The 25107-nt window shown below is 43.2% G+C and overlaps 1 protein-coding gene and 1 pseudogene across 4 annotated transcripts in view; both read left to right on the top strand.

Moving 5' to 3' along the window:
* Window positions 1-25107, top strand: part of VPS39 (VPS39 subunit of HOPS complex) — a 67353-nt gene that overhangs the window by 5574 nt on the left and 36672 nt on the right. Inside the window, exons 2-9 of one of the 4 annotated variants that reach the window (XM_002763946.6) lie at window positions 11136-11201; window positions 17329-17361; window positions 17879-17943; window positions 18292-18334; window positions 20172-20266; window positions 21515-21613; window positions 22035-22127; window positions 24762-24945. In XM_002763946.6, the coding sequence (XP_002763992.1) occupies window positions 11136-11201; window positions 17329-17361; window positions 17879-17943; window positions 18292-18334; window positions 20172-20266; window positions 21515-21613; window positions 22035-22127; window positions 24762-24945 (678 nt within the window). Of the gene's footprint in view, window positions 1-11119; window positions 11202-17270; window positions 17297-17328; window positions 17362-17878; window positions 17944-18291; window positions 18335-20171; window positions 20267-21514; window positions 21614-22034; window positions 22128-24761; window positions 24946-25107 lie in introns of all 4 variants that reach the window. The other 3 variants (XM_078334061.1, XM_002763947.6, XM_035261971.3) reach the window with 3 other exon arrangements.
* On the top strand, window positions 3893-5717 carry LOC144577328 (selenoprotein N pseudogene; annotated as a pseudogene).

Here is a 25107-nt window from a genome sequence, read left to right as displayed (position 1 = left end):
CCCAGGCTGGAGTGCAGTTGTGTGATCTTGGCTTACTACAGTCTCCACCTCCCGGGTTCAAGCGATTCTCTGCCTTGGCCTCCCAATTAGCTGGAATTATAGGCATGTGCCACCATGCCCAGCTAACTTTTTGTATTTTTAGTAGATACAGGATTTCACTGTGTTAGCCAGTAGGGTCTCGATCTCCTGACCTCATGATCTGCCCACCTCAGCCTCCCAAAGTGCTGGGATTACAGGTGTGAGCTACCATGCCTGGCCTAATTTTTGTGTTTTTTTAGTAGAGACAGGGTTTCATGAGGTTGGGCAGGTTGGTCTCAAACTCTTGACCCTCTGGTGATTTACCCGCCTCAGCCTCCCAAAGTACTGGGATTACAGGCATGAACCACTGCACCTGGCCCCTAAACATTTGATTTTTAAAAATGTATTGGTGTGTCTTAGTTTGGGTTCACAAGAAAAAAAAATGTAAATAAATTTTTAAAAAATCTATTGACAAACATTTCAATAAAAAATGGAAAATAGACTTGAATGTCATGTTTAGGAATTTGACTTCCTATTTTGATAGTGTAGCTTCACAGGATTTTTTAAGCCCCATTGTGACAGCATCAGAGATCTCTAAGATAACTGACAGCAAATGTGAGAGTGCACAGACTGAATGAGACCAGTTGAAACTGTCACAGGGGTCCCTGGAGAGACTCTACAGGAGGAGGTTGTCAAGAGGTACCATTAGAGGTAAAATTGATAGACCTTGGCCAACTCAGGAGGAAGCTGAGGCTATAAAAAGAGATAAAGAAAAACAGGAACTGGTGGGGATTTGGGAGACAGAGTGGAGAGAGAAGGATGGGGAAGATGGTGAACATTATGTTGGCCTTTTTGGTTATAGATTTTTATGTATGTTATGAGTGGATTTTTTTAAAAATCCACTTTATTTTACTTATATCTGAAATAACAGTGGGTGGCCTAAAAACCCACTTTAGTATTGCCAAATTGCTCGACATTGTGATATTTATAAATAAAGTTCTAAATATAATGTCTTTTACAAAGCAAACATTGCAAAATGAATTATTTTATTTCTTCATATTCTGCCCCAGCATAAATCTCCAATCGTCATTAGAGCTGCTATTTTTTGATTTCAACTTACGTTATTAAGAGCACACAGTGTCTTACTTTTTGTGTCCTGACTTTCCTTTAAGACCCCAAATCAAAGAAAATTGAATCACTCTTTTTTTCTGGATGACTAAGAACATCATCCTGGAGAAATACTCTTGATCCTCTGGATAAGGAATGTAGATGCTGACCTGTTTTTATAAATGTAGCTACTGCCTTTCAGACAACATTTGGCTGACACCCATTCTTTTGACATGGGTGCTTTAGTAAGTACATCACAGCATGTGGTTGGGAATCAGACAAATTGGGGTTGGGATCACAAATTGGGGTTGGGATGCCAACTCTGCTACTTACCACATGTGTGACTCTGGAAAAGTTACATATCCCCTAGGCCTCAACTTCCTCATCTATAAAATGGGGATTTGAAAAAAGGACTTACTTCAAGGGATAGTTGTGAGGATTAGTGAAATAACAGATGTGCTTAGCACTTATTGGAACACAATACATGTTCAATAAAATTTACCTATTTGTACCATTATCCAAGATTTTATTTTACAAGGATCAAGAATCAAGGGAGTTTATGAAAAGAATGAGTGAACTTTATATTATCAAAAGGCTAAGGAAGTATCTGTACATGTTTACCTTCCCTGAATGATGTAATATGGGTCTGTCAGGGTAATAATTTAAACTTTTCCTGAGCTTCTTTCTTTTTACCTATACTAGTGCCTCCCAAATGTGGTCCTTGAACCACCACATCAGAAAGTTGTTAGAAATGACAATTCCTGGGCCTACTTTTAGACCACTGAATCGGAAACTCCAGGGTAGAGCCCAGCATTCTGTATTTTAACAAACTCTCAAATAACTCTGATACACCAAAGTTTAAGAACCACTCACCTAGATCATCTTTTAAAATGTACAGTTTGGCTGGGCATAGTGGTTCATACCTGTATTCCCAACACTTTGGGAGGCCGAGGAAGGGGCATTGCTTGAGGTCAAGGGTTGGAATTGTGAGCCCTCATCTCTATAAGAAAGTTTTAAAGGGCCGGGCACAGTGGCTCAAGCCTGTAATCCCAGCACTTTGGGAGGCTGAGGCGGGTGGATCACGAGGTCAAGAGATCGAGACTATCCTGATCAACATGGTGAAACCCCGTCTCTACTAAAAATACAAAAAATTAGCTGGGCATGGTGGGGTGTGCCTGTAATCCCAGCTACTCAGGAGGCTGAGGCAGGAGAATTGCCTGAACCCAGGAGGCCAAGGTTGCGGTGAGCCGAGATCGCACCATTGCACTCCAGCCTGGGTATCAAGAGCAAAACTCTGTCTCAAAAAAAAGTTTTAAAAAATTGCTGAGCGTAGTAGTGCATGCCTGTAGTTCTTACCACTCAGGAGTCTGAGGTGGGAGTATCACTTGAACCCAGGAGGTGGAGGCTGCAGTGAGTCATGATCATATTCAGGAGTCTGAGATGGGAAGATCACTTGAGCCAGGGAGGCAGAGGCTGCAGTGAGCCATGATCACACCACTGCTCTCTAGTCTGGGCGACAGAGTGGGACCCTGTCTTAAAAAAATAAAAGTTAAAAAAAGGTGTACAGTTAAATGGTTTTTAGTGCATTCACAGAGTTGTGCAACTATCACCACAATTTTAGAACATATTCATCATTTTCAGAAGAAACTCAGTACCCATTAGTATTTACTTCACATTTTCCTCCGAGTCCACCAGCCCTGGGCAACCCCTTTCTGCCCCTGGGGGTTTCCCTATTCTGGACATTTCATATAAATGGAATCATATGGCCTTTGTGGTCTGGCTTCCTTCAGTTAACATCATGTTTTCAGGTTCATCTGTGTTTTAGCATATACCCATACTTCTTTTAATTGTTAGCTGATATTCCATTATATAGACATGCCACGTTTTGTTATCAATTCATCAGTAGGTGGACATTGGTTTGTTTCCATCTTTCAGCTATTACAAATAACACTGCTGTGAACATTTGTGTATAAGTTTCTGTGTAGAATATGTTTTCTTTTTTTTTTTTTTTTGATGGAGTTTCACTCTTGTCACCCAGGCTGGAGTGCAATGGTGCGATCTCGGCTCACCGCAACCTCTGCCTCCTGGGTTCAGGCAGTTCTCCTGCCTCAGCCTCCTGAGTAGCTGGGATTTACAGGCACGCACCACCATGCCCAGCTAATTTTTTGTGTTTTTAGTAGAGACGGGGGTTTCACCATGTTGACCAGGATGGTCTCGATCTCTTGACCTCGTGATCCACCCGCCTCAACCTCCCAAAGTGCTGGGATTACAGGCTTGAGCCACCGTGCCCGGCGTAGAATATGTTTTCATTTCTGTTGGGTGTGTACGCAGGAGTGGAATTACTGGGTCCCAGGGTAGCTATGTTTAGCATTTTCAGGAACTGCCAGACTTTTCCAAAGTAGCTGTCCCATTTTACATTCCTGCCAGCAGTGTAGGAGGGCTCTAATTTCCTAATATTCTCATCAATACTTGTTATTAAATACTTTCTGCTAGACTATCTTTTGAAATAATGAATTTTGTAAGCTTATTATGCTATGTAATTTATTTTCCTGAAAGTAAAAATATTTAAATGATTCCTCTTACAATGACTCGTAGCTATTATTTTTGAAGTTGGATACCTGGTTTCACATTTGTACTTCCATTTTGTGATTTCATAAACTTTCATCATATTCTTTTTAGCTGAATTAAAAAATATATATATCTAAAGATACATATCTTAATAAAAGTATAACATATATATGGCAAAAATAATACTCTTAAAAATAAAGCCCTTCCATCTTTTTTATTAGTTTAATGTTAAAACAAGCTGGCCATGGGCCAGACCCGGCTGGGCCAGCGCTGAAGCCCGGCCCGGGCTCCACTGCGCCGCCTCCCGAGCTGCCGCCCCGCCGCCACACCCGCGCCCTGGCGCTGCTCAGAGCCCTGCTGGCCACAGCCACCACCGCAGCCGTCCGGGTCTGCGCCCGCCATGCCGAGGCCCAGGCGGCCGCGCGGCAGGAATCAGCGCTGAAGACCTTTGGGACACTGACGGGGACATGTACATCAGCCCCGAGGAGTTCAAGCCCATTGCTGAGAAGCTAACAGGGTCAACTCCTGACGCCAGCTGCGAGGAGGAGGAGGAGCTGCCCCCTGACCCTAGCGAGGAGAGGCTCACCATAGAAGCCCAATTCCAGCCCCTGTTCCCGGAGACCATGACCAAGGGCAAAGATGGCTTCCTAGGGTGTCCTGCCTCACCCTGTCTGGCCTCCGAAACTGGATGAGTGCAGCCTCACCGAGGGCAGTGTTTGCCACCCGCCACTTCCAGCCCTTCCTTTTCCTGCCAGGCCAGGAGCTGAGCAAGCCCTGCTGTATCATCCCCAGTGAGCTAAGCATCTTCACTGGCTACCTGTCCAACAACCGCTTCTATCCAACGCCCAAGGGCAAGGAGGTCATCATTCACTGGCCCCTGAGCATGTTCCACCTGCGGCCCTTCATGAAGACCGGCTTTGCCCCTCAGGGGGCCATGGCCTGCCTGACTGCTGTCAGCAACTTCTACTACACCGTGATGTTCCGGATCCATGCCAAGTTCCAGCTCAGTGAGCCGCCCGACTTCCCCGTCTGGTTCTCCCCTGCTCAGTTCACTGGCCACATCATCCTCTCCAAAGATGCCACCCACGTCCGCGACTTCCGGCTCTTCGTGCCCAACCACTGGTCTCTGAATGTGGACATAGAGTGGCTTTATGTGGCCAGTGAAAGCAGCCACATGGAGGTGGACATCGGCTACATACCCCAGATGGAGCTGGAGGCCACTGGCCCCTCAGTGCCCTCCATGATCCTGGATAAGATGGCAGTGTGATCGATAGCCACCTGCCCTCAGGGGAGCCCCTGCAGTTTGTGTTTGAGGAGATCAAATGGCAGCAGGAGCTGAGCTGGGAGGAGGCCGCCTGGCACCTGGAGGTAGCCATGTACCCCTTCAAGAAGGTCTCCTACTTGCCATTCACTGAGGCCTTCCACCGAGCCAAGGCTGAGAACAAGCTGGTGCAGTCGATCATGCTGTGGGGGGCGCTGGATGACCAGTCCTGCTGAGATTTGGGGTGGACTCTCTGGTAGACGGTCCTAGAAAGTTCACTCATCCTTACCCTGCTCAACAAGAGCTTCATCAGCACCTGGTTCCTGGTGAAGGAGCTGGAGGAGCTGCAGAGCAACCAGGAGAACCCGGCCCACCAGAAGTTGGCTGGCCTGCACCTGGAGAAGTACAGCTTCCCTGTGGAGATGATGATCTGCCTGCCCAATGGCACCGTGGTCCACAACATCAACGCCAGCTGCTTCTTGGACATCACCTTCATGAAGCCCGAGAAAATCGAGAGCAATCTCTTCAGCTTCTCACACACCTTTGAAGACCCGTCCACGGCCACCTACATGCAGTTCCTGAAGGAAGGGCTCTGGCACGGCCTGCACCTGCTGCAGCCCTAGAGTGCCTGTGGGACGGATGGGATCTGATGCACAGGCCCCACTCCCCAGAGCCAGAGTCGTCCTCAGCCCACTGCAGACTGCAGATGCCACCCACATCCACCCACTCCTAGGCTGCCTTGGAGGGTACAAGATCCACTGAGAGTGCCCATTACAGCCTTGGCTCCATGGTGGTTGGTAAACAAGGGGTGCCTGGGCTGACTGGGTAGAGGAACCTCTAGCTCTGACTGTCACCCTCTCACTACCCACTTGGCTCTGGAAGCTGAGAACAGGGCCTGGGGGGACTCCCTGGACCTCTCCCAGCCAGTAACACAGTCTAGGCCCTTGTGGGGTGAAGAAGAGGAGGGAGGAGCAGGCTAGGAAGACAGGGCCACTATCCTCTACTTGCTTCCTTCCCCAAGGAAATATTCAGAAGCCCCGGGCAGGAGGGGCCAGGCCGGGAAGGTGGCTCTTCTGTTCATCTAGCACCTTGGTTCCTGCCCATACCCCGGGTTGCCCTCCTGTGCCTGATGTCCCCAGCTGGGGTCGGTCTCAGCAGGACACAGCCTTCTGGAGCCTCTGGACAGAACCCTCCATCAGAAGTGGAAACCAGCCTGGACCCCCTGTAGCTCCCCCAGCTGTCTGGGGAAGCTTACTGGGAAGAGGCTTCTGCCTTTAGCAGTGGGGTTCACTAAGGGGGTTCCTGAGGCCCAGGGCCAAGGCTCCCCTACCGCCCACCCCAGCACAGGGTCTCCATGGGACTACTGGAGCCAAGGCTCCTGCCATCCCTCCTGCCCCTCAGACCACACATCCACAGAAGTGTAGCCCAGCCAAAGAACAGCCTTCTCCAGAGCCAGCACTGTCCCTGCCACAGGGGTGCCCCAGGCACTGAGGTGCCATGGACTCCCCTTGACCACTCTTGGGACTTTGGTCCACGTCCTGAGCCACTGACCACGGCCAGTCTCTTTTTTTAATACATGCAGAAAAGTGTTTTTACACAAACTTTCTCATGGTTTATAGGTATTTTTTTATAACCCCGGTGCTGAGGAGAAAGGAGGGACACTGGCTTCCCCAACAGCAGCCCCATCCCATGATGGCTGGATCTGAAATCCTTAATGGGTCCAGCTTGATGCCTTCGCAGCTGCACCTATGGAAAGATATAGTCATCTCTTCCTTCTCTTCAGCTTTTTAAAAGCAGCCTTCAGAGGATTCCTGTTCTCCCCGCTCTCCCCCATCCTCCACGCAGCCCATGGGCGCCCATGCACTCTCATTCAGGCCTTGACGTCAGGCTGCCCCCTCCCGGGACCCTAATTTTCTCCCCACCCCCTCACCCCACCTGGGGCTCACTCTTAAACCTGGCAGAGGAAGAAGGAAGCTACATTGCAGTTACTCCCAGGCCTTCTGTCCACTGACTTCCCCCACTTGCCTTGGGCGTTTCCACTGAGCCTTCCCCAGCCAGTCTTCTCAATTTTGTTTTGTTTTGTTTTGAGACAGAGTCTTGCTCTGTTGCCCAGGCTGGAGTGCAATGGCACGATCTCAGCTCACTGCAACCTCCGCCTCCTGGGTTCAAGTGATTCTCCTGCCTCAGCCTCCCTAGTAGCTGGGATTACAGGCACATACCATCATGCCTGGCCAATTTTTATATTTTTAGTAGAGACAGGGTTTCACCATATTAGTCAGGCTGGTCTCAAACTCCTGACCCCATGATCCACCCACCTCAGCCTCCCAAAGTGTTGGGATTACAGGCGTGAGCCACCGCGTCCAGCCTTGTTCTCAATTCTGTATCATCCAGTCATCACTAATATTACACACACTTTCTCGCTTAATCCTCACGACAAACCTGTGAGGCGATGCTCATTGTTCCCATCTTGTAACTTGAGTCTCCAGGAAGTGAAGTGACTTGCCCAGGGTCACTCAGCCAGGTGGAGTTTTGGGAGTGTTTTTTGGCACTGCACCCTCACCTCCCTACCTGTTTTCCCTGAAGTAGAAAGGAAGGCCTTTCAAACCAGAGTATCTCACTCTCCTCTGACCTCCAGACCAGAAAGAGCGTGAGCCAGCCAGCTCAGCCAGGCTCTCTGTGTCCTCAGAGGAAGTGCTCCCATGACCCGTGCCTCTTAATGGGACGGGAGGGCGCCGGATACTCTCTCTGTGTCTCCCCTATCCTGTCAGGTGTAGATGGCAGGGGTAGCTCATGCAGACCTTTCTCCTGCTGTTCCTGGAGAGCCAGCTCCACATGCCTGGTCCCATGGAAGGAGCTGATGGCCTGGGCTTTCCAAGGCTTCATCTGATGCCTCTGCAGTTCCTGTCCCACATCAGGCCTCAAGGCTCAGGGTGAGAGTGGGCCTAGGCTGCCCTCCTGTCACTCTTTTGCCACTTCCCTCCCCTGTCCCCAACATGCCCTGTAATAAAATCAGAGAAGACTGAAAAAAAAAAAAAAAAACAATTAAGCCAGGGACATTTGTATCCTCTGATATGTGCAGCCTAGTAATTATTCAATAAATGTATTTTTAATTGGTTGATTCTCAAACATGAATATAAACATTTCTTAGCTTATGGGTTCACAGCCAAATTCTACCAGAGGTATAAAGAGGAGCTGTTATTATTCCTTCTGAAACTATTCCAAACAATACAAATAGAGGGAATCCTCCCTAACTCATTTTATGAGACCAACATCATCCTGATACCAAAACCTGGCAGAGACACAACTATAAAAGAAAATTTCAGGCCAATATCCATGATGAACATTGATGCGAAAATCTTCAACAAAATACTGGCAAACCGAGTCCAACAGCACATCAAAGAGCTTATCCATCACAAGTCAGCTTCATCCCTGGGATGCAAGGCTGGCTTAACATACACAAATCTACAAACATAATCCATCACATAAACAGAACCAAAGACAAAAACCACATGATTATCTCAATAGATGCAGAGAAGGCCTTTGACAAAATTCAACAGTCCTTTATGCTAAAAACTCTCAATAAACTAGGTATCAGTGGAATGTATCTAAAAAACTAATAAAAACTATTTATGATAAACCCACAGCCAATATCATGCTGAGTGGGCAAAACCTGGAAGCATTCCCTTAGAAAACTGGTACAAGACAAGGGTGCCCTCTCTCACCACTCCTATTCAACATAGCATTGGAAGTTCTGGCCAGAGCAAGTTCTGGCCAGATCTTGGCTCACTATAACCTGGAACTCCTGGGCTCAAGCAGTTCTTCCACAGTTAGGAAAAGAGGAAGTGAAATTGTCTCTATTTGCAAATGACATGACTGTATATTTAGAAGACCCCATCATCTCAGCCCAAAGTCTCTTTAAGCTGATAACACCATAAGCAAGGTCTCAGGATACAAAATCAATGTGCAGAAATCACAGTCTCACAGACAGATGAGAAGGTGGTATAAAAAAATTAAAAATTAAAGTATTCCTATATACCAATAACAGCCAAATCATGAGCAAATCCCATTCACAATTGCTACAAAGAAAATAAAATACCTAGGAATACAACTAACAAGGGATGTGAAGGACCTCTTCAAGGAGAACTACAAACCACTGCTCAAGGAAATGAGAGGACACAAACTGCTGGAAAAACATTCCATGCTCATGGTTAGTTAGAATCAATATTATGAAAATGACCATACTGCCCAAAATGATATATAGATTCAGTGCTGTCCCCATCAAACTACCATTGACCTACTTCACAGAACTGGAAAAAAACCTTGAACTTCATAGGGAACCAAAGAAAGAGCCTGCAGAGCCAAGACAATCCTAAGCAAAAAAAACAAAGCTGGAAGCATTTCACTACCTGACTTCAAACTATATTACAAGACTAAAAGAAAAAAAAAAAAGAAATAAAAAAAGGGACCGGGCATGGTGGCTCACACCTGTAATCCAAGCACTTTGGAGGCCAAGGCGGGCAGATCACCTGAGGTCGGGAGTTCAAGACCAGCCTGACCAACATGGTGAAACCCCATCTTTTGAAAAAAAAAAAAAAACAAGCTTACAATAATCAAAACAGCATGGTACTGGTACCAAAACAGAGATAAAGACCAATGGAACAGAACAGAGGCCTTGAAAGTAACACCACACATGTACAACCATCTGATCTTTGACAAATTGGACAAAAACCAACAATGGGGAAAGGATTCCTGGTTTAATAAATGGTGTTGGGAAAACTGGCTAGCCATGCGCAGAAAGCTGAAACTAGACCCCTTCCTTACACCTTATACAAAAATTAACTCCAGATGGACTACGATTTAAACATAAGACCAAACACCATAAAAACCCTAGAAGAAAAACTAGACAATACCATTCAGGACATAGACATAGACAAGGACTTCATGACTACACACCAAAAGCAATGACAGCAAAAGCCAACATAGACAAATGGGATCTAATTAAATGTAAGAGCTTCTGCACAGCAAAAGAAACTGTCATGAGAGTAAACCAGCAACCAACAGAATGGGAAAAAAATTTTTGCAATCTACCCATCAGACAAAGGGCTAATATCCAGAATCTACAAAGAAGTTAAACAAATTTACAAGAAAAAAAAAACCCATCTAAAAGTGGGTTGAAGGATATGAACAGGCAGTTTTCAAAAGAAGACATTTATGCAGCCAACAAACATATGAAAAAAGCTCATTATCACTGTCATTAGAGAAATGCAAATCAAAACCACATTGAGATAGCATCTCATGCCAGTTAGAGTGGCGATCATTACAAAATCTGGAGACAACAGATGCTGGAGAGGATGTGGAGAAGTAGGAATGATTTTACACTATTGGTGGGAGTATAAATTAACCATTGTGGAAGACAATGTGGTGATTCCTCAAGGATCTAGAAATAGAAATACCATGTGACCCAACAATCCCATTACTGGGTTTATACCCAAAGGATTAGAAATCATTCTATTATAAAGACACTTGCACATATATGTTCACTGCAGCACTGTTTACAATAGCAAAGACTTGGACCCAACCCAAATTCCCATCAATTATAGACCAGATAAAGAAAATGTGGCACATGTACAACATGGAATACTATGCAGCCATAAAAAGGATGAGTTTATGTTCTTTTCAGGGACATGGATGAAGCTGGAAACCATCATTCTCAGTAAACTGACACAAGAACAGAAAACCAAACACTGCATGTTCTCACTCATAAGTGGGTATTGAACAATGAGAACACATGGACACAGGGAAGGGAGCATCACATACTGGGGCCTGTTGGGTGATGTGAGAGGTAGTGGAAGGATAGCAGGGACTGGGAGGATTGGGGAGGGATAACATTAGGAGAAATACCTAATGTAGATGACACGGGGCTGGATGTGGCAAACCACTGTGTGATGTGTATACTTAATGTAACAATCCTACATGATCTGCACATGTACCCTAGAACTTAAAGTATAATAATAAAATCATTTCTAAAAGAAAAAAAACCAATTCCTTAGCTTTACAAAACACCTACTATCAAAAGCAACTCATTTTCTTGACACATTGATTTCTGATTACAAGCCCGAACTAAAGAAATAGGGTTGTACTCAAGCCGATTGACCTTTCTCAAAGCTGTTTTCTTTTCCAGAGGAATGGCTTCTTGTGGGAACCAAACAAGGACATCTTCTTCTCTATAGGATTCGGAAGGACGTTGGTAAGCGCACGTTGCTCATGCAAAAAATAGGTTTTAATAGTCAGCTAGCATACAACTGTGAAATCAGTGATTCCTAGACCATTAAAAGAGAGATCAAAGGTTATAGAGAGCATGATGAGAAAATGGGGAGAAGACGTGAGAATGCATAGGGTTTCCCCCTCCAGACTGAATTGCCCTACCTACATCTGGGAGGTGAGGCTGAATTACTGGTTTACTTATTACTGAATTACTTATTACTGGTAGTGAGTCTCTAAGAAAAGAGGAGGCAGTTGTTTTCCTCCTCTTTTCTTAGAGACTCACTACCAGTAATAAGAAATAACTACTAATAGGAGCAAGATTCCTGTATATATGGTGTGATGGTAGGAAAAACATTAGGAAACATTGATTTAAAAGATCTTGTTAGGTTATGAGGGGTAGACCAGGAAGAGAGGACCAGGGTTTGCATTCAGGTGCACTTCCCCCGGCTATGTGACTGTAAGCAGGTTCTTTCCAACTTCAGTTTTTTTATAAACTCTGTCTCACAAAGTTGTTGAGGGGAATACAGTAGTAGGCTAATAGGCTTGAAGTAACTGTGAAAACTCAAGTTCTAAACAAATGTGACTGTCAGTAATCTAGGGTAATAATGAAAGTATTTGAAATTTATTCTGTTGAATGGTTTTCTGTTTTTGATTTTTTTGAGACAGTCTCGCTCTGTTGCCAGGCTGGAGTGCAGTGGCGCAATCTCAGCTCACTGCAACCTCCGACTCCCTGGTTCAAGTGATTCTCTGGCCCCAGCCACCCCAGTAGCTGGGATTACAGGTGCCCACCACCACACCCAGCTAGTTTTTGTATTTTTAGGAGAGACGGGGTTTCACCATGTTGGCCAGAATGGTCTTGATCTTCTGACCTTGTGATCCGCCCACCTCGATCTCCCAAAATGCTGGGATTACAGGCATGAGCCACCATACCTAGCCCAAGAGTGTTTTTTATTAGGGCAAAAAGTACGTCACTGCCCTTCTCTGTTTTTTTTCTGTGCTATCTTTATGGAGAATAGATATGTTTAGGTATGCTCTGGAGCCACTCTACAGAAATCTGCAGTTATCTTTATACCCTTTCATATATATTTCTCTGGTATATAGCTTAAGAGATTGCTTAAGATAAATAGAGCTCTCTTTTGGAACCTGGAGCAAGGGTAACATTGCAGGGAAAAGTACCTTACCAGTGCACTTGGGAAAGAGGAAGATTCCCTGGTCAGTTTCTGCAGCTGGGTAAGAAAAGAAACCAGAGAACAAAATAGAGAATTTATTTCATTTCTGAGTTTTCAACTGTCCTCTAAATCAGGGGTCAGCAAACTTGTTCTGAAAATGTCCAAAGAATAAATATTTTAGGCTTTGCAGTGTAATTAATTGACTCTGCCATTGTAACATGAAAGCAGTTGTAGGCAATATGTAATGAGAATGGGTGTGGCTTTATTCCAATAAAACTTTATTTACAAAAACATGCAAAGGCCTCAGTTTGGCCTCGGGTAGTACATTGTTGATCTTTGTTTTAAATTTTTAATTCTTTTTAATTCTTGATCAGTCCAAGTAGCTCATTTCCATAATCCCAGCACTTTGGGAGACTGAAGTAGGAGGAATGATTGAGGCCAAGAGTTCAAGACCAGCCTGGGCAACATAGCAACACCCTCTCTTCAAAAAATTAGCTGAATGTGATGGCACATGCTTATATTTCCAGCTGCTTTGGAAGCTGAGGCGAGAGGATCGCTTGAGCCCAGGAGGTTGAGGCTGCAGTGAGCTATGATCACACCATCTCACTCCAGTCTCAGCAACAGACCTTGTCTGAAAAAAAAATTTTTTTTTAGTTCTCAGAGCCAGAATATTTGCATTCTGCGATATTTGCCTGGTCTATAATTTTAAAATTAAGCTCATTTTAATTTTAAAATTAAAAATGGTTATTCAGCATTCAACAACTGTTTTTTGACTACTTTGGTTTCAGATATAAGTGGTGATCTGAAATTGACAACAAGGGCCAGGCGCAGTGGCTCAAGCCTCTAATCCCAGCACTTTGGGAGGCTGAGGCGGGTTGATCACGAGGTCAAGAGATTGAGACCATCCTGGTCAACATGGTGAAACCCCCATCTCTACTAAAAATACAAAAAATTAGCTGGGCATGGTGGTGTGTGCCTGTAATCCCAGCTACTCGGGAGGCTGAGGCAGGAGAATTGCCTGAACCCAGGAGGCGGAGGTTACAGTGAGCCGGGATCACTCCATTGCACTCCAGCCTGGGTGACAAGAGTGAAACTTCATCTCAAAAAAAACAAAAAAAGAAAAGAAATTGACAATAAGACTTAAAAATGAATTCTTTGAACACAGTATAGACCTAAACTGATAATATTAGTGTTCATCTGGCTTGGAACCCTGGTGGCAACTATTCCTTGCCCTGTGATCATTTTATCATGTCAACTTTGACAAATTAGTTAATGTTTCTGGGCCTCAACTTCTCCATAGGTAGCTTGAATATAGACAGTTAGGAAATCAAACTCTGATTTAAACTTCTCTTTAAGAAATGTCATTTTTCCTTATACTCTTGGTGAACAGGTAAGTTCTGGCCCAGCTCTGGCCTGGTGGGGGCCAGAAATAGACCTGGACCCGGTGTGAATCAGTTCTAGGGTTAATTTGGTTTCTAGATTTGAGATATTTGAAACCTAAATTGGTCTGTACATAGACTATCTTTCTGAGGAAAGGGAGGGGATAATAGGGTCAAGAAAAGATTAGGGCTAGGGATTATAGGCTCTGATCTGGTTTGAGTCATTTCCCTGGAGCTCAAAAGACATCTCTAGGCTTCATTCTTCTCCTTTATTTTTTGAGACAGGGTCTTGCTCTGTCACGTAGGATGGAGTGCAGTGGCACTATCTTGGCTCACTACAGCCTCAGCCTTCTCTCACCTCAGCCTCCCAAGTAGCTGGGACCACAGGCACACACCACTATGCCCAACCCATTTTTGTATCTTATATAGATGGGGTTTCGCCAGATCGCTCAGGCTGGACTTGAATTCCTAGGCTCAAGTGATCTGCCCACCTCAGCCTCCCAAAGTTCTGGGACTATAGGTGCATGCCACCATGCCCAGCTAATTTTTATATTTTTAGTGGAGACAGGATTTCACAGTGTTGGCCAGGCTGGTCTGGAACTCCTGACCTCAAGTGATCTGCCCGCCTCAGCCTCCCAAAGTGCTGGGATTACAGGTGTGAGCCACTGTGGCCAGCCCAGTCTACTCTTATCTTGAACTGAGAGTGGTTAGATTAGTTCATGTATGAAGCCTTTACCACTGTAGGTTTATTTCAGTTGTGCTGTCACCCTAGAGCAGTGTCCTCAAAGTGTGGTCTCTAGACCCCTGGGGATCCCCAAGACCCTTTCAGAGGTCCTACAAGGACAAAACCAAGTTTGCAGAAACACTAAAACATTTTGTTTTTTTTCCAGTGTATTGACATTTACAATGATGGTGCAAAAGGAATGGTAATTAAAACTGGTTAGCCACTGAACCCAAATTAGAACAGTGGTACCTAACTTCAAATAGAGACTTGTTTAAAAAAAAAAGAAAAGAAAAAAACAAACAAACAAACTGCACTGATAGTCATTGTGTTATTCTCACCATGTGCTTACAGTGGGCTTTTTTTTTTTTTTTTTTGAGGTGGTCTCACTCCGTCACTCAGACTATAGTGCCGTGGTGCAGTCGTGGCTCACTGCAACCTACAACTCCTAGGTACAGGCGATCCTTCCGCCTCAGCCTATCAAGCAGCTAGGACCACAGGCACACACCAGCATGCCCAGATAATTTTTTTGCTTCATGTAAAGATGAAGTATCTCTCACTGCCCAGGGTGGTCTCAAACTCCTTTCCTCAAGTGTTAGTTTTTTTTTTTTTCTTTTTTTTTTTCGAGATGGAGTTTCACTCTTCTCATCTAAGATGGAGTATAGTGGCATGATTTCAACTCACTGCAACCTCCACATCCTGAGTTCAAGCACTTCTTATGCCTCAGCCTCCTGAGTAACTGGGGTTACAGGTGCCCTCCACCACATCCAGCTAATTTTTGTATTTTTAGTAGAGACAGAATTTTACCATGTTGGCCATGCTGGTCTCGAACTCCTGACCTCAGGTGATCCACCCACCTCTAGGCCTCCCAAAGTGCTGGGATCACAGGTGCAAGCCTCTGCTCCTGGCCAGTTTTTGTTTCTTTAAACTACTGTACCTGCGCACCTGGCCAGTGTTTGTTTTTCTAAATCTAGTTTCACTTAAGAATGTCTTTGCTTGGGCAGCAAAAGTTATTATTTTTATTGTATTTTGACTTTGGGCAGCACATCTTTTTAGTAATCTCTTGTGATATGATGGAAAGTACATACAAAGCGCTTTTGCTGTGTGTTAAGGTGTGAAGTCAGATGGCTATCTCCAGGGAAAAGTGCTTGTGCGATTGAGTTATGAGCTAAACTGGCTACTTTTTTCATGGAGTATTGTTTTTGCTTGAAAGAATCATTGACAGGTTGTGGGTTTTTCAGACCATTTGGATATTTGGCAGATTTTTTTTTTTTAATGAACAAAGGGAGTCTGTTACTTTAAGGTAAACAACTGGCACTGTTTGTTGTGAATGATAAAGTGAGAGCTTTCAAGAAAAAAATTAGAATTGTGGAAAATGTGTGTTCACTCCCCTAAGTGTGACAGCTTTTCCATAATTAAAGATTTTTTCTGATGAGATTGGGGGTGATAATAGTGTCATTTTTTAAATTACATTCATTACATTATCTTGTAATGAAATGTAACAACATTTCGAAGATCTGCATAACTCAGTGAACCAGTATTTCCAGATGACCAATGCATGAAGTTTTAAAATCATGTATGAGTAGAAGATACATTCAAAGTGTAAGGTAGACCAATGGATTTTGACATGACAGAATATGAAAAGTTCACTGATAGGTGTGTGATTTCACTTTACAAGAAACTCTATTTGTCAAGTGTTGGTGTAATATCAAAGAATAAGGTCCACGCTGGACCTGGTGGCTCACACTGGTAATGCCAGCACTTTGGGAGGCCAAGGCGGGCGGATCACATGGTCAGTAGTTCGAGACCAGCCTGACCAAAATGGTGAAACCCTGTCTCTACTAGAAATACAAAAATTAGCTGGGTGTGGTGGCAGGCACCTGTAGTCCCAGCTGTTTGGGAGGCTCAGGCAGAAGAATCTCTTGAACCCGGGAGATGGAGGTTGAAGTAAGCCAAGATCAAGCCACTGCACTCCAGCCTGGGTGACAGAGTGAGACTCTGTCTCCAAAGAAAAAAAAAGATCCACATTATCTGAAAAAATCTATTAAATGTTTTCTCTTTTCAGCTATATATCCATATGAGGACAGATTTTTTTTGTCATATACTTCAGCCAAAACAAATTAAATTATCAAAACAGATTCAATGCAGAAGCAGATATGGCATCTTACTTATAGAGTTATTATTGTTATTTTTAAATACATACATGTTTTTATATGTATGTATTTAAATTTCTAACATGTAAATATTCATGTATATAATCTACATAAAAGTTCTTTGGGGTCCTCAGAAATTTTGAAGATTATCAAGATTTTGAGAAAAAACGTTTGAAGGACGCATGGAAGAAGTAAGAGCAGCTTTGGTGGCATGCGTTCTTATGGCTGCCTCCAAGAGTCTCCCTGATTTCCAGAGGACAAGGGCAGAGCTAGCTGTGGGGAGCAACCCAGGTCAGGAATGTGAGCATCCTTTCCATGAAATAGAAGGCAGGTAGCAGAGCATGGGCTTAGACCACAGGCTTTAGAGTCAGCCTGGGTTTGCTTGGAGGCTCTCTCACTGGCTACTACCTAACTGCTCTAACTCTGAGGCCCCTCAAATAGGAACTTGGAATAATAATACCTTCTTATTGGGAGTAGTTGTGAGTTTACAGAAAAAAATAATATAAAGTTTTAAACCCAGAACCTGGCATGTAGTTATTGCTTAATGATAGCTGCTCTGATGATGATGAGAATTATTCTCTTTTTGACTCTTTGGTGACTTTTGAGGCTGAATATTTTTGTCATCCCCAGCAAGGCTGAATTCACATGTTTTTAAGGTATGTAACTTTCTTCCCCTTTTTTGTAACAGTGCCAGCAGATGTAGCGTCACCTGAAAGTGGCAGTAAGTGTAGATGCATTAAATTGCTTTAGCTCTGGAGATGGCTTCGAGTGTTTGCTCTGTCTCCATGATACAGAACTTAGGGTAGTTGCTGGAAATCAGTTGGTCTAGTGTGACAGCTTTTCCACACTAAGGATGCTTTGGGCTGGGTTTCAGGCTTGGGCTCTAATATTTGACTATTACTTCTTACACCCTTCCTTGTGGAACGCTTTGCCAAGGTCCTGATTTTGCAAGATAAGATCTTCAGACTCACAAGTACCTTGCAACTTCAGTAAACTTTGTGTGATCCTTTCTGCTGATGCCGAGTGAAGATGCATGAAATGCTCTGCTCTAAAATTGGAGTTGAAAGCATCTTACAGTGCTTGTAAGACAGCTGGCTATTTAGATCTCTGACTTTTAGTCTTTTAGTAACTTCTAAAGATTTATGTAGGAGACAGTATGGAGCCGTATTTTTCTAGTAGTGGTTTTTATATGTGTATCCCTGTATTTGGAACTACCAGTGTTTATTTCTTTTCCTTAGGTTGCAACAGGTTTGAAGTGACACTAGAGAAATCCAATAAGAACTTCTCCAAAAAGATTCAGCAGGTAAGCAGTGATGGCAGTCCTTATAAGAATATTTGACTTATATGAGATCCTGTCAAACCAGAATTTTGGTAATGTTATTTATTAACTATTTGAATCCTCTTCTCTTTGACCTTCCATTTATTAACTCTCTGAAACTTCTTATCTTTGACCTGCCCATGTATCAAGTTCCTGAGATCCTCTCTCACAAGAAGAAATTATAATCACAGAAATTATAATGCACAGAAAAATAAGTCAGATCCCCGTAACTGGATAGGCTCTGTGATCCCTTTTTAATACTGTTATTGAATGAACAGTTGCTAAACCTTGTCAGAAATGTTTAATTGTGTCTAATGATTTGCTGTTTTCCAGATCCATGTGGTTTCCCAGTTTAAGATTCTGGTCAGCTTGCTAGGTAAGAAAAGGAGTTTCATTTGTATTCATGCGTCTAAAAAGAAAAGATCTGACCAAATTAACCCTTTCATGGTTAATTTGATAGTGGTTACTTAACAGCGAACTAACATGTTCCAAACCTGGTATAATGGAGTACATGGGTAATAAAGGCAGCCGCATCCCCCATAAACTCGAACTCTGCTCTCCAAGGAGTCTCACTTCATTCATTCATTCATTAATTGATCAAATACTTATTGAGCCTATTCTATGCAAAATCTGGACTAGACATTGGGGATACCAAATTCAGTGAGACAAGGTTGCTATCTTTGAGACTTACATACTGATTATGAAGACTAAATGACAGAAAGTCATCACGATACAAATGTGGTAAGTTACAGTGAAAATTTATAAAAAGCGTTGTGGAATATTGGTAATGGGAGGGTCTATATTGTCTAGTAGATAACTAGAATTTCAGTAGGAAGAGAGGTCAGAAGCGTATCACAAACATAGGGAATAACTAGAACAAAGGCCCTGCGATGTGGCAGTTTGTAGCAAATAGTTTATTGTGGCCAGACAAAGGACATGCGGTGGAGAGTGGGAGGATATCAGCTAAGAGACAGAACAGGGCCACACTGTTGAGGATCTCATGTGAAAAATTGTGGTTTCATGGAAGGCAGCCAGTGAGGCCTTTTCTTGACAGGCAGGGGACTAGAAGCTGACCTCACACTCTGTGCTTTTGAGCCTGGGGCCCAAAGGATAAAATCATTTTAAATGTCGTTCCTAGGTCCACAGATAAATTAAGTCACAAGGTAACTTAATCCTCGTGACTAAAACTAGATATGAGGCCTGGGTAAACCGATTATTTTGATTGCTTTGCTAGGAAATAAATCCTTACCATGAGTTAGTATGAAATCCACAGGGGATTTCTCTTTTCTAAGTGGAGCTTCCTAATGTAAGTAACTTTGAAAGCCATTTCTTATACAAATACTGCATCATAAAATTTCAGACTTGAGATGGACAGAGTATAAGAGTGCTTTGGACAGGGCGCAGTGGCTCACGCCAGTAATCCCACCACTTTGAGAGGCTGAGGTGGGAGGATCGCTTGAGTCCAGAAGTTTGAGGCTAGCCTGGGCAACATAGGGAGACTTCATTTCCACAAAAAATAAACAGAATTAGCCAGGTGTAGTGGTGCATGCCTGTAGTCCTAGCTACTCAGGAGGCTGAAGTAGGAGGATCTCAAGGAGGTCCTTTTTGTTGATGTACTCTAGCCTGGGCAACAGAGTGAGACCCTGCCTCAAAAAAGAAAGAGTGCTTTGGAAGTGAAAGATCGCCTTTACTTTTTTTTTTTCGAGACAGAGTCTCGCTCTGTCTCCCAGGCTGGAGTGCAGTGGTACAGTCTTGGCTCACTGCAACTTCTGCTCCCTGGGGTCAAGGGATTCTCCTGCTTCAGCCTTCTGAGTAGCTGGGATTACAGGCACCCACCATCATGCCCAGCTAATTTTTGTATTTTTAGTAGAGACTGGGTTTCACCATGATGCCCAGGCTGGCCTCGAACTCCTTACCTCAAGTAATCTGCCCGTCTCGGCCTCTCAAAGTGCAGGGATGACAGGTGTGAGCCACCATGCTCAAATTTTTAAGGAAGAAAATATCCAAGTTTAGAAGATCAAATGACCTCTTAAATGTTTTGTACTGGTGATAGCTCAGAATTAATCATCTTAGTGAAACTGAAGGGACATCTTCAACCAACATCTACCATTTGCTTTTTCTAGAAGTTAACACGGTTACTTTGTTTGCCTCGATAGTGGCTAGGCTAGAGAATTATGATCACTGATAGTGATGTTTTACCTCCTCCCAAACAGAAAATAACATTTATGTCCATGACCTATTGACATTTCAACAAATCACTACGGTTTCAAAGGCAAAAGGAGCATCACTGTTTACATGCGACCTCCAGGTAAGTTTACCCAAGATGAAATTTGGCTTTATGCTTTGATCAATACAGTCTTTCCTACATCATTCCTACCATTAGATGGGAAGAATGACATTGATGATCCATACCCAACAGAGACTCCAAAGAGAATTTTTTTTCTGAGATAGAGTCTTGTTCTGTCACCCAGGCTAGAGTATAGTGGCACGATCTTGGCTCACTGCAACCTCTACCTCTTGGGTTGAAGTGATTCTCTTGCCTCAGCCTCCCATGTAGCTGGGACTTCAGGCGTATACCACTACATCTACTATTGGTTGTATTTTTTAAATTAGAGACAGGGTTTTATCATGTTGGCCAGGTTGGTCTCAAACTCCTCACCTCAGGTGATCCGCCTGCCTGGCCTCCCATAGTGTTAGGATTACAGGTGTGAGCCACGGCGCCTGGCCCAAAGGGAATATTTAATTGTATTAGAGAAATTTCTCTGTTGGTGCATAGTGTGAAGTTGAAGTGTTTGCATTCTCTGTGTGTGGTTTAATGAGAATCTACTGCTATTGGCAAGATGCAGCTAACCACGGACAAAAACACTTGTCCTAGACAAACTGTTATTGGGAATGCAAGACTGTAACAGTATCATGAAGATATAATGATAAGACATTAAGTGGACACTTGTTCTAAACAGATCATTGTGCTCTTTGTCATTAGGGACTTTTCATTGTTCAGAAAAGACATCTCTCTTTATTTTTGTTAATTTATCATTCTTGCATTCTTCAGAATCTGCCTCACCCCCTACTCAACTCATCATCTTTTAGCATTTATATTCTACATTGACACTGCATCATTTTATGCTTAGGAATATTCTTTTCCTTGCTCTTTAAAGACATAAAGGTGGGGTTGATGTCACTGGCACATGGTTACCCCGGACCCAGCATGCATTGACAGCCACGAGCAAGAAACATTTAAGGTTTAAAAGGAGGGAGGAGCTATATAGAAGAAGGACTGCCCCAGGATTTTCTCCTCTGAATTGTGAATGTCCATGTGATTTGCTGGTGCTGTGGTCTTTGGCTGGCAGCCCTTGGGGAGGAAGTGTTGCTCAGTCACTTGTTTCTTAGTGCAACTTAGAGAATGGTGTTCTGCTCAGCTTTCCTGGCAGCATGACTGTGTTAACAGGGAATTTTCAGATTAGTAGCCATTTCAAGGTAGACAATCTCTAATTTAGTTATCAATCAGTTAGGAAGAGTCATCATATTTTCATTTGCTCTGCGTGTCTTCTCCCAGCATACAGAGACTGGTGAGGAGGTGTTACGGATGTGTGTGGCAGTGAAAAAGAAGCTGCAGCTCTATTTCTGGAAGGACAGGGAATTTCATGAATTGCAGGTAAGTCCACTGTTCCTTGGTCCATGGGTTGGGTAGGAGGTGCTGCAGTAGTTGGCCGCCAGCTTGGAAGACTTCTTGTTCTGTTTTAATGAAGTTCCGGGCTCCAGTCTTGTCATTTTGAACAGATGAATACTCTGGTATGAAGTGCATGAGAGCTTATTGATGCCCACTTGTAGTGTGATTCTACAGTGTTTCTATAGATTGGTTTATTTCAAAGTGAGTTTTCACCTTTTCCAAATGTACTTTGTCCAATTCAAGGACTTATATTTTCATGAAGGGTAATTTTCCTAGCCTTGTGCCTGTAGAATTGTGCCAGATGAAGGGGAGGGTTGTTTTGCAGAATGGAGGTTGCAGAATAACAGGAAAGTCATGATTTAAAAAATATATTTATTTCATTCAGACTCTTTCTGTCTTTTTTCAGGGGGACTTTAGTGTACCAGATGTGCCCAAGTCCATGGCGTGGTGTGAAAATTCTATATGTGTGGGTTTCAAGAGAGACTACTACCTAATAAGGGTAAAACATTATTATTTTACAAATATCACTAGTTTATCTTGGGGAAGATGATTTTGTACTTCTCAACTCCAGGTCAAGAGGCCACTTTAAGTAGAGCTTTTGGCATAACAGGATTTGTTATTTATATGTGTAGTTATCTTTCATGCTCAGCATTTTTTTTTTTTTTTTTGAGACAGAATCTTCCTCTTTCACAGGCGCCAGGCTGGAATGCAGTGGTGCGATCTCGGCTCACTGCAACCTCCGCCTCCCGGCTTCAAGCAATTCTCCTGCCTCAGCTTCCAGAGTAGCTGGGACTACAGGTGCACGCCATCACACCCAGCTAATTTTTTGTATTTTTAGTAGAGACGGGTTTCACTATGTTAGCCAAGATGGTCTTGATCTCTTGACCTTGTGATCCACCCACGTCAGCCTCCCAAAGTGCTGGGATTACAGGCGTGAGCCACTGCACCCTGCCCATGCTCAGAATTTTTCACAAATAAGATGTCTTTGTAACCTGTCAGTCCAAGAGTCAATGCTCAGTTCTCTACATAATGATGATCCACAGTGGGTATTTAACTCTTGGGACACATAATGAAGGCCTTGCCTCTGTCCAGTGGATCATCATGGACTGCTATCCTTAAGGCTTCGGTGCTCAGGGATTATAAACTAATTCTAGTGTAAGCTTAAGTATTTTTAAGACTTTGAGTTTCCTCCCCTGCCCTCAAATCTTTTCATATATTTGTTCTAAAAGTGATTTTCAGTATTTTTTTAAATTTCAAAAGCCACATGTGTTTATTACAGAAAATATAGATAGATAAGGAGATAAAGGAAGTGCAAATCAACCATAGCCCCCACACTCAGAAATAGTCAATACCAACTTTTTGGTACATGAGCTTCCATCCTATTTGTAAAAATAAATGTTATAAAATTGCTTTATAACCTGTGTTTTTTCTTATCGTAAGTTGTAAATATCCATGACATTGTTTTTTTCTTCAATATGCATACTTTATGTAGAAAAGATTGATACACTATTCATTAAGTAATCTAAATCTCTTAGTTTTACACCCCTCTCATAATTTAGACATGGCAATTCTAGAAGTCTTTCTCTCTAGCTTCAATTGGATGAGCTCTTCATTATTATCTTTTTTTGTTTTGTTTTGTTTTTTGGAGACAGGTCTCCCTCTGTCACCAAGGCTGGAGGGCAGTGGCAGGATCTTGGCTCACTGCAACCTCCGCCTCCTGAGCTCAAGCAATCCTTCCACCTCAGCCTCCCAAGTAGCTGGGGTCACAGGTGCCTTCCACCACGCCCAGCTAATATTTGTATTTTTTGTAGAGTTGGGGTCACAATATATTGCATAGACTGGTTATGAACTCCTGGGCTCAAGCAGCCCTCCCACCTCAGCCTCCCAAAGTGCTGGCATTACAGCCACCATGCCCAGCCCCATTATTATCTTATTAATATATTGGTTCCATCATTTTATCATCTGAATATCCTAATTTTATCAGCATCAGAGTTGCAGACTCCTGGAGGAGTCACTGCTGTGCAACTGGCTAAATAGCAACTAGGCCTAAAGTTGGTGAGAGAGCTCTGAAAGGAGTAAGGGAACTGAGCAAAAGCTGGAGTTAAGACTCTCAGTTCTCTGACTACCTTGGATACTGACATCACCTTGAGGGCGGGAAGTCTTGCTTTAGGACCAGGCTCTTCAAAAATTTCTCACTTACATACACTAAAATTGATTGTTTTTGGTGTACAGTTCTGTGTTTTGACACATACTTAGATTTATGTGACTAATGCCACAATCAAGATACACAACATTTCTATCATCCCCCAAAATTCCCTCATATTGCCCCTTTGAAGTCAGCCTCTCCTTCTGTTCTCAGACCTCTGGTAACCACTGATCTATTCTTCATCTCCTGTAGTTTTGCTTCTTCCAGAATGTCATGTAAATTGAATCACACAATATGTAGCCTCTTGAGTCTGGCTTCTTTTTTTTTTTTTTTTAACTTTCTTTTTGTTTATTTTTTATTTCAGAACAAGCCACTTTATATTCTGGCTTCTTTCACTTAGCAGAATGCATTGAAATTCATCCGTGTCATTGTATGTTTGTTAATAGTTTATTCTTTTTTGTGGCTCAGTAGTAGTCTATGGCATGGATGTTTGTTTATCTATTCATCAGTTGAAGGATAAAGTTGTTTTCAGTTTTTAACAAATTTGAATAAAGCTTCTATAGACCTTTGCATACAAGTGTTTGTGTAAATATACGTTTTCATTCCTGGGCAGATGCCTGGGAATGAGATTGCTGGGGCATATGGTAAGTATATCTTCAAATTTATAAGAAACCAACAAACAAAATGACTGCAACATTTTGCATTCCCACCAGCAGTGACTGCGAGTTCTAGTTGCTCTGTATTCTTGCCAGCACCTGGCATTGTCAGTTGCCAGGCTAGATGCTTTTCTATGCATTAGAGAACAAGTGAACTGGTTTTACACTACAATAACAAAGCTTATTATAATGAACTCTGTAACATTTTCTTATGTCAAATAAGTAATATTATTGGCTTCTCTAGGTTTTGGGTTCTGTCTGGATTTTTCCAGCCTGTGTTTGTGCCTCTAGCTGGGAAATGCTAGGTAACTCACTCTTTGTCTTCCTATAGGTGGATGGAAAGGGGTCCATCAAAGAGCTCTTTCCAACAGGGAAACAGCTGGAGCCCTTAGTTGCACCTCTGGCTGATGGAAAAGTGGCTGTGGGCCAGGATGATCTCACTGTGGTACTCAATGAGGAAGGGATCTGCACACAGAAATGTGCCCTGAACTGGACGGACATACCAGTGGCCATGGGTGAGACCAACAGTAGCTGCTATTCCCACTTTGGGCTGGGGTTTTGTGCCATTCCTGCAGAACCGAGTCCTGTTCATAGCTTTAGCAGACTCGTTTACATTGTGCCATTCACTTTCAGTTCCCCTTCTTATTAATAGATGACATTTTGGGGTCATTAAAAAT

This window comes from Callithrix jacchus, chromosome 8, assembly GCF_049354715.1.
Source record: "Callithrix jacchus isolate 240 chromosome 8, calJac240_pri, whole genome shotgun sequence".
Lineage (NCBI taxonomy): Eukaryota > Metazoa > Chordata > Mammalia > Primates > Cebidae > Callithrix > Callithrix jacchus.
This window is presented reverse-complemented; position numbering and strand designations above follow the sequence as displayed.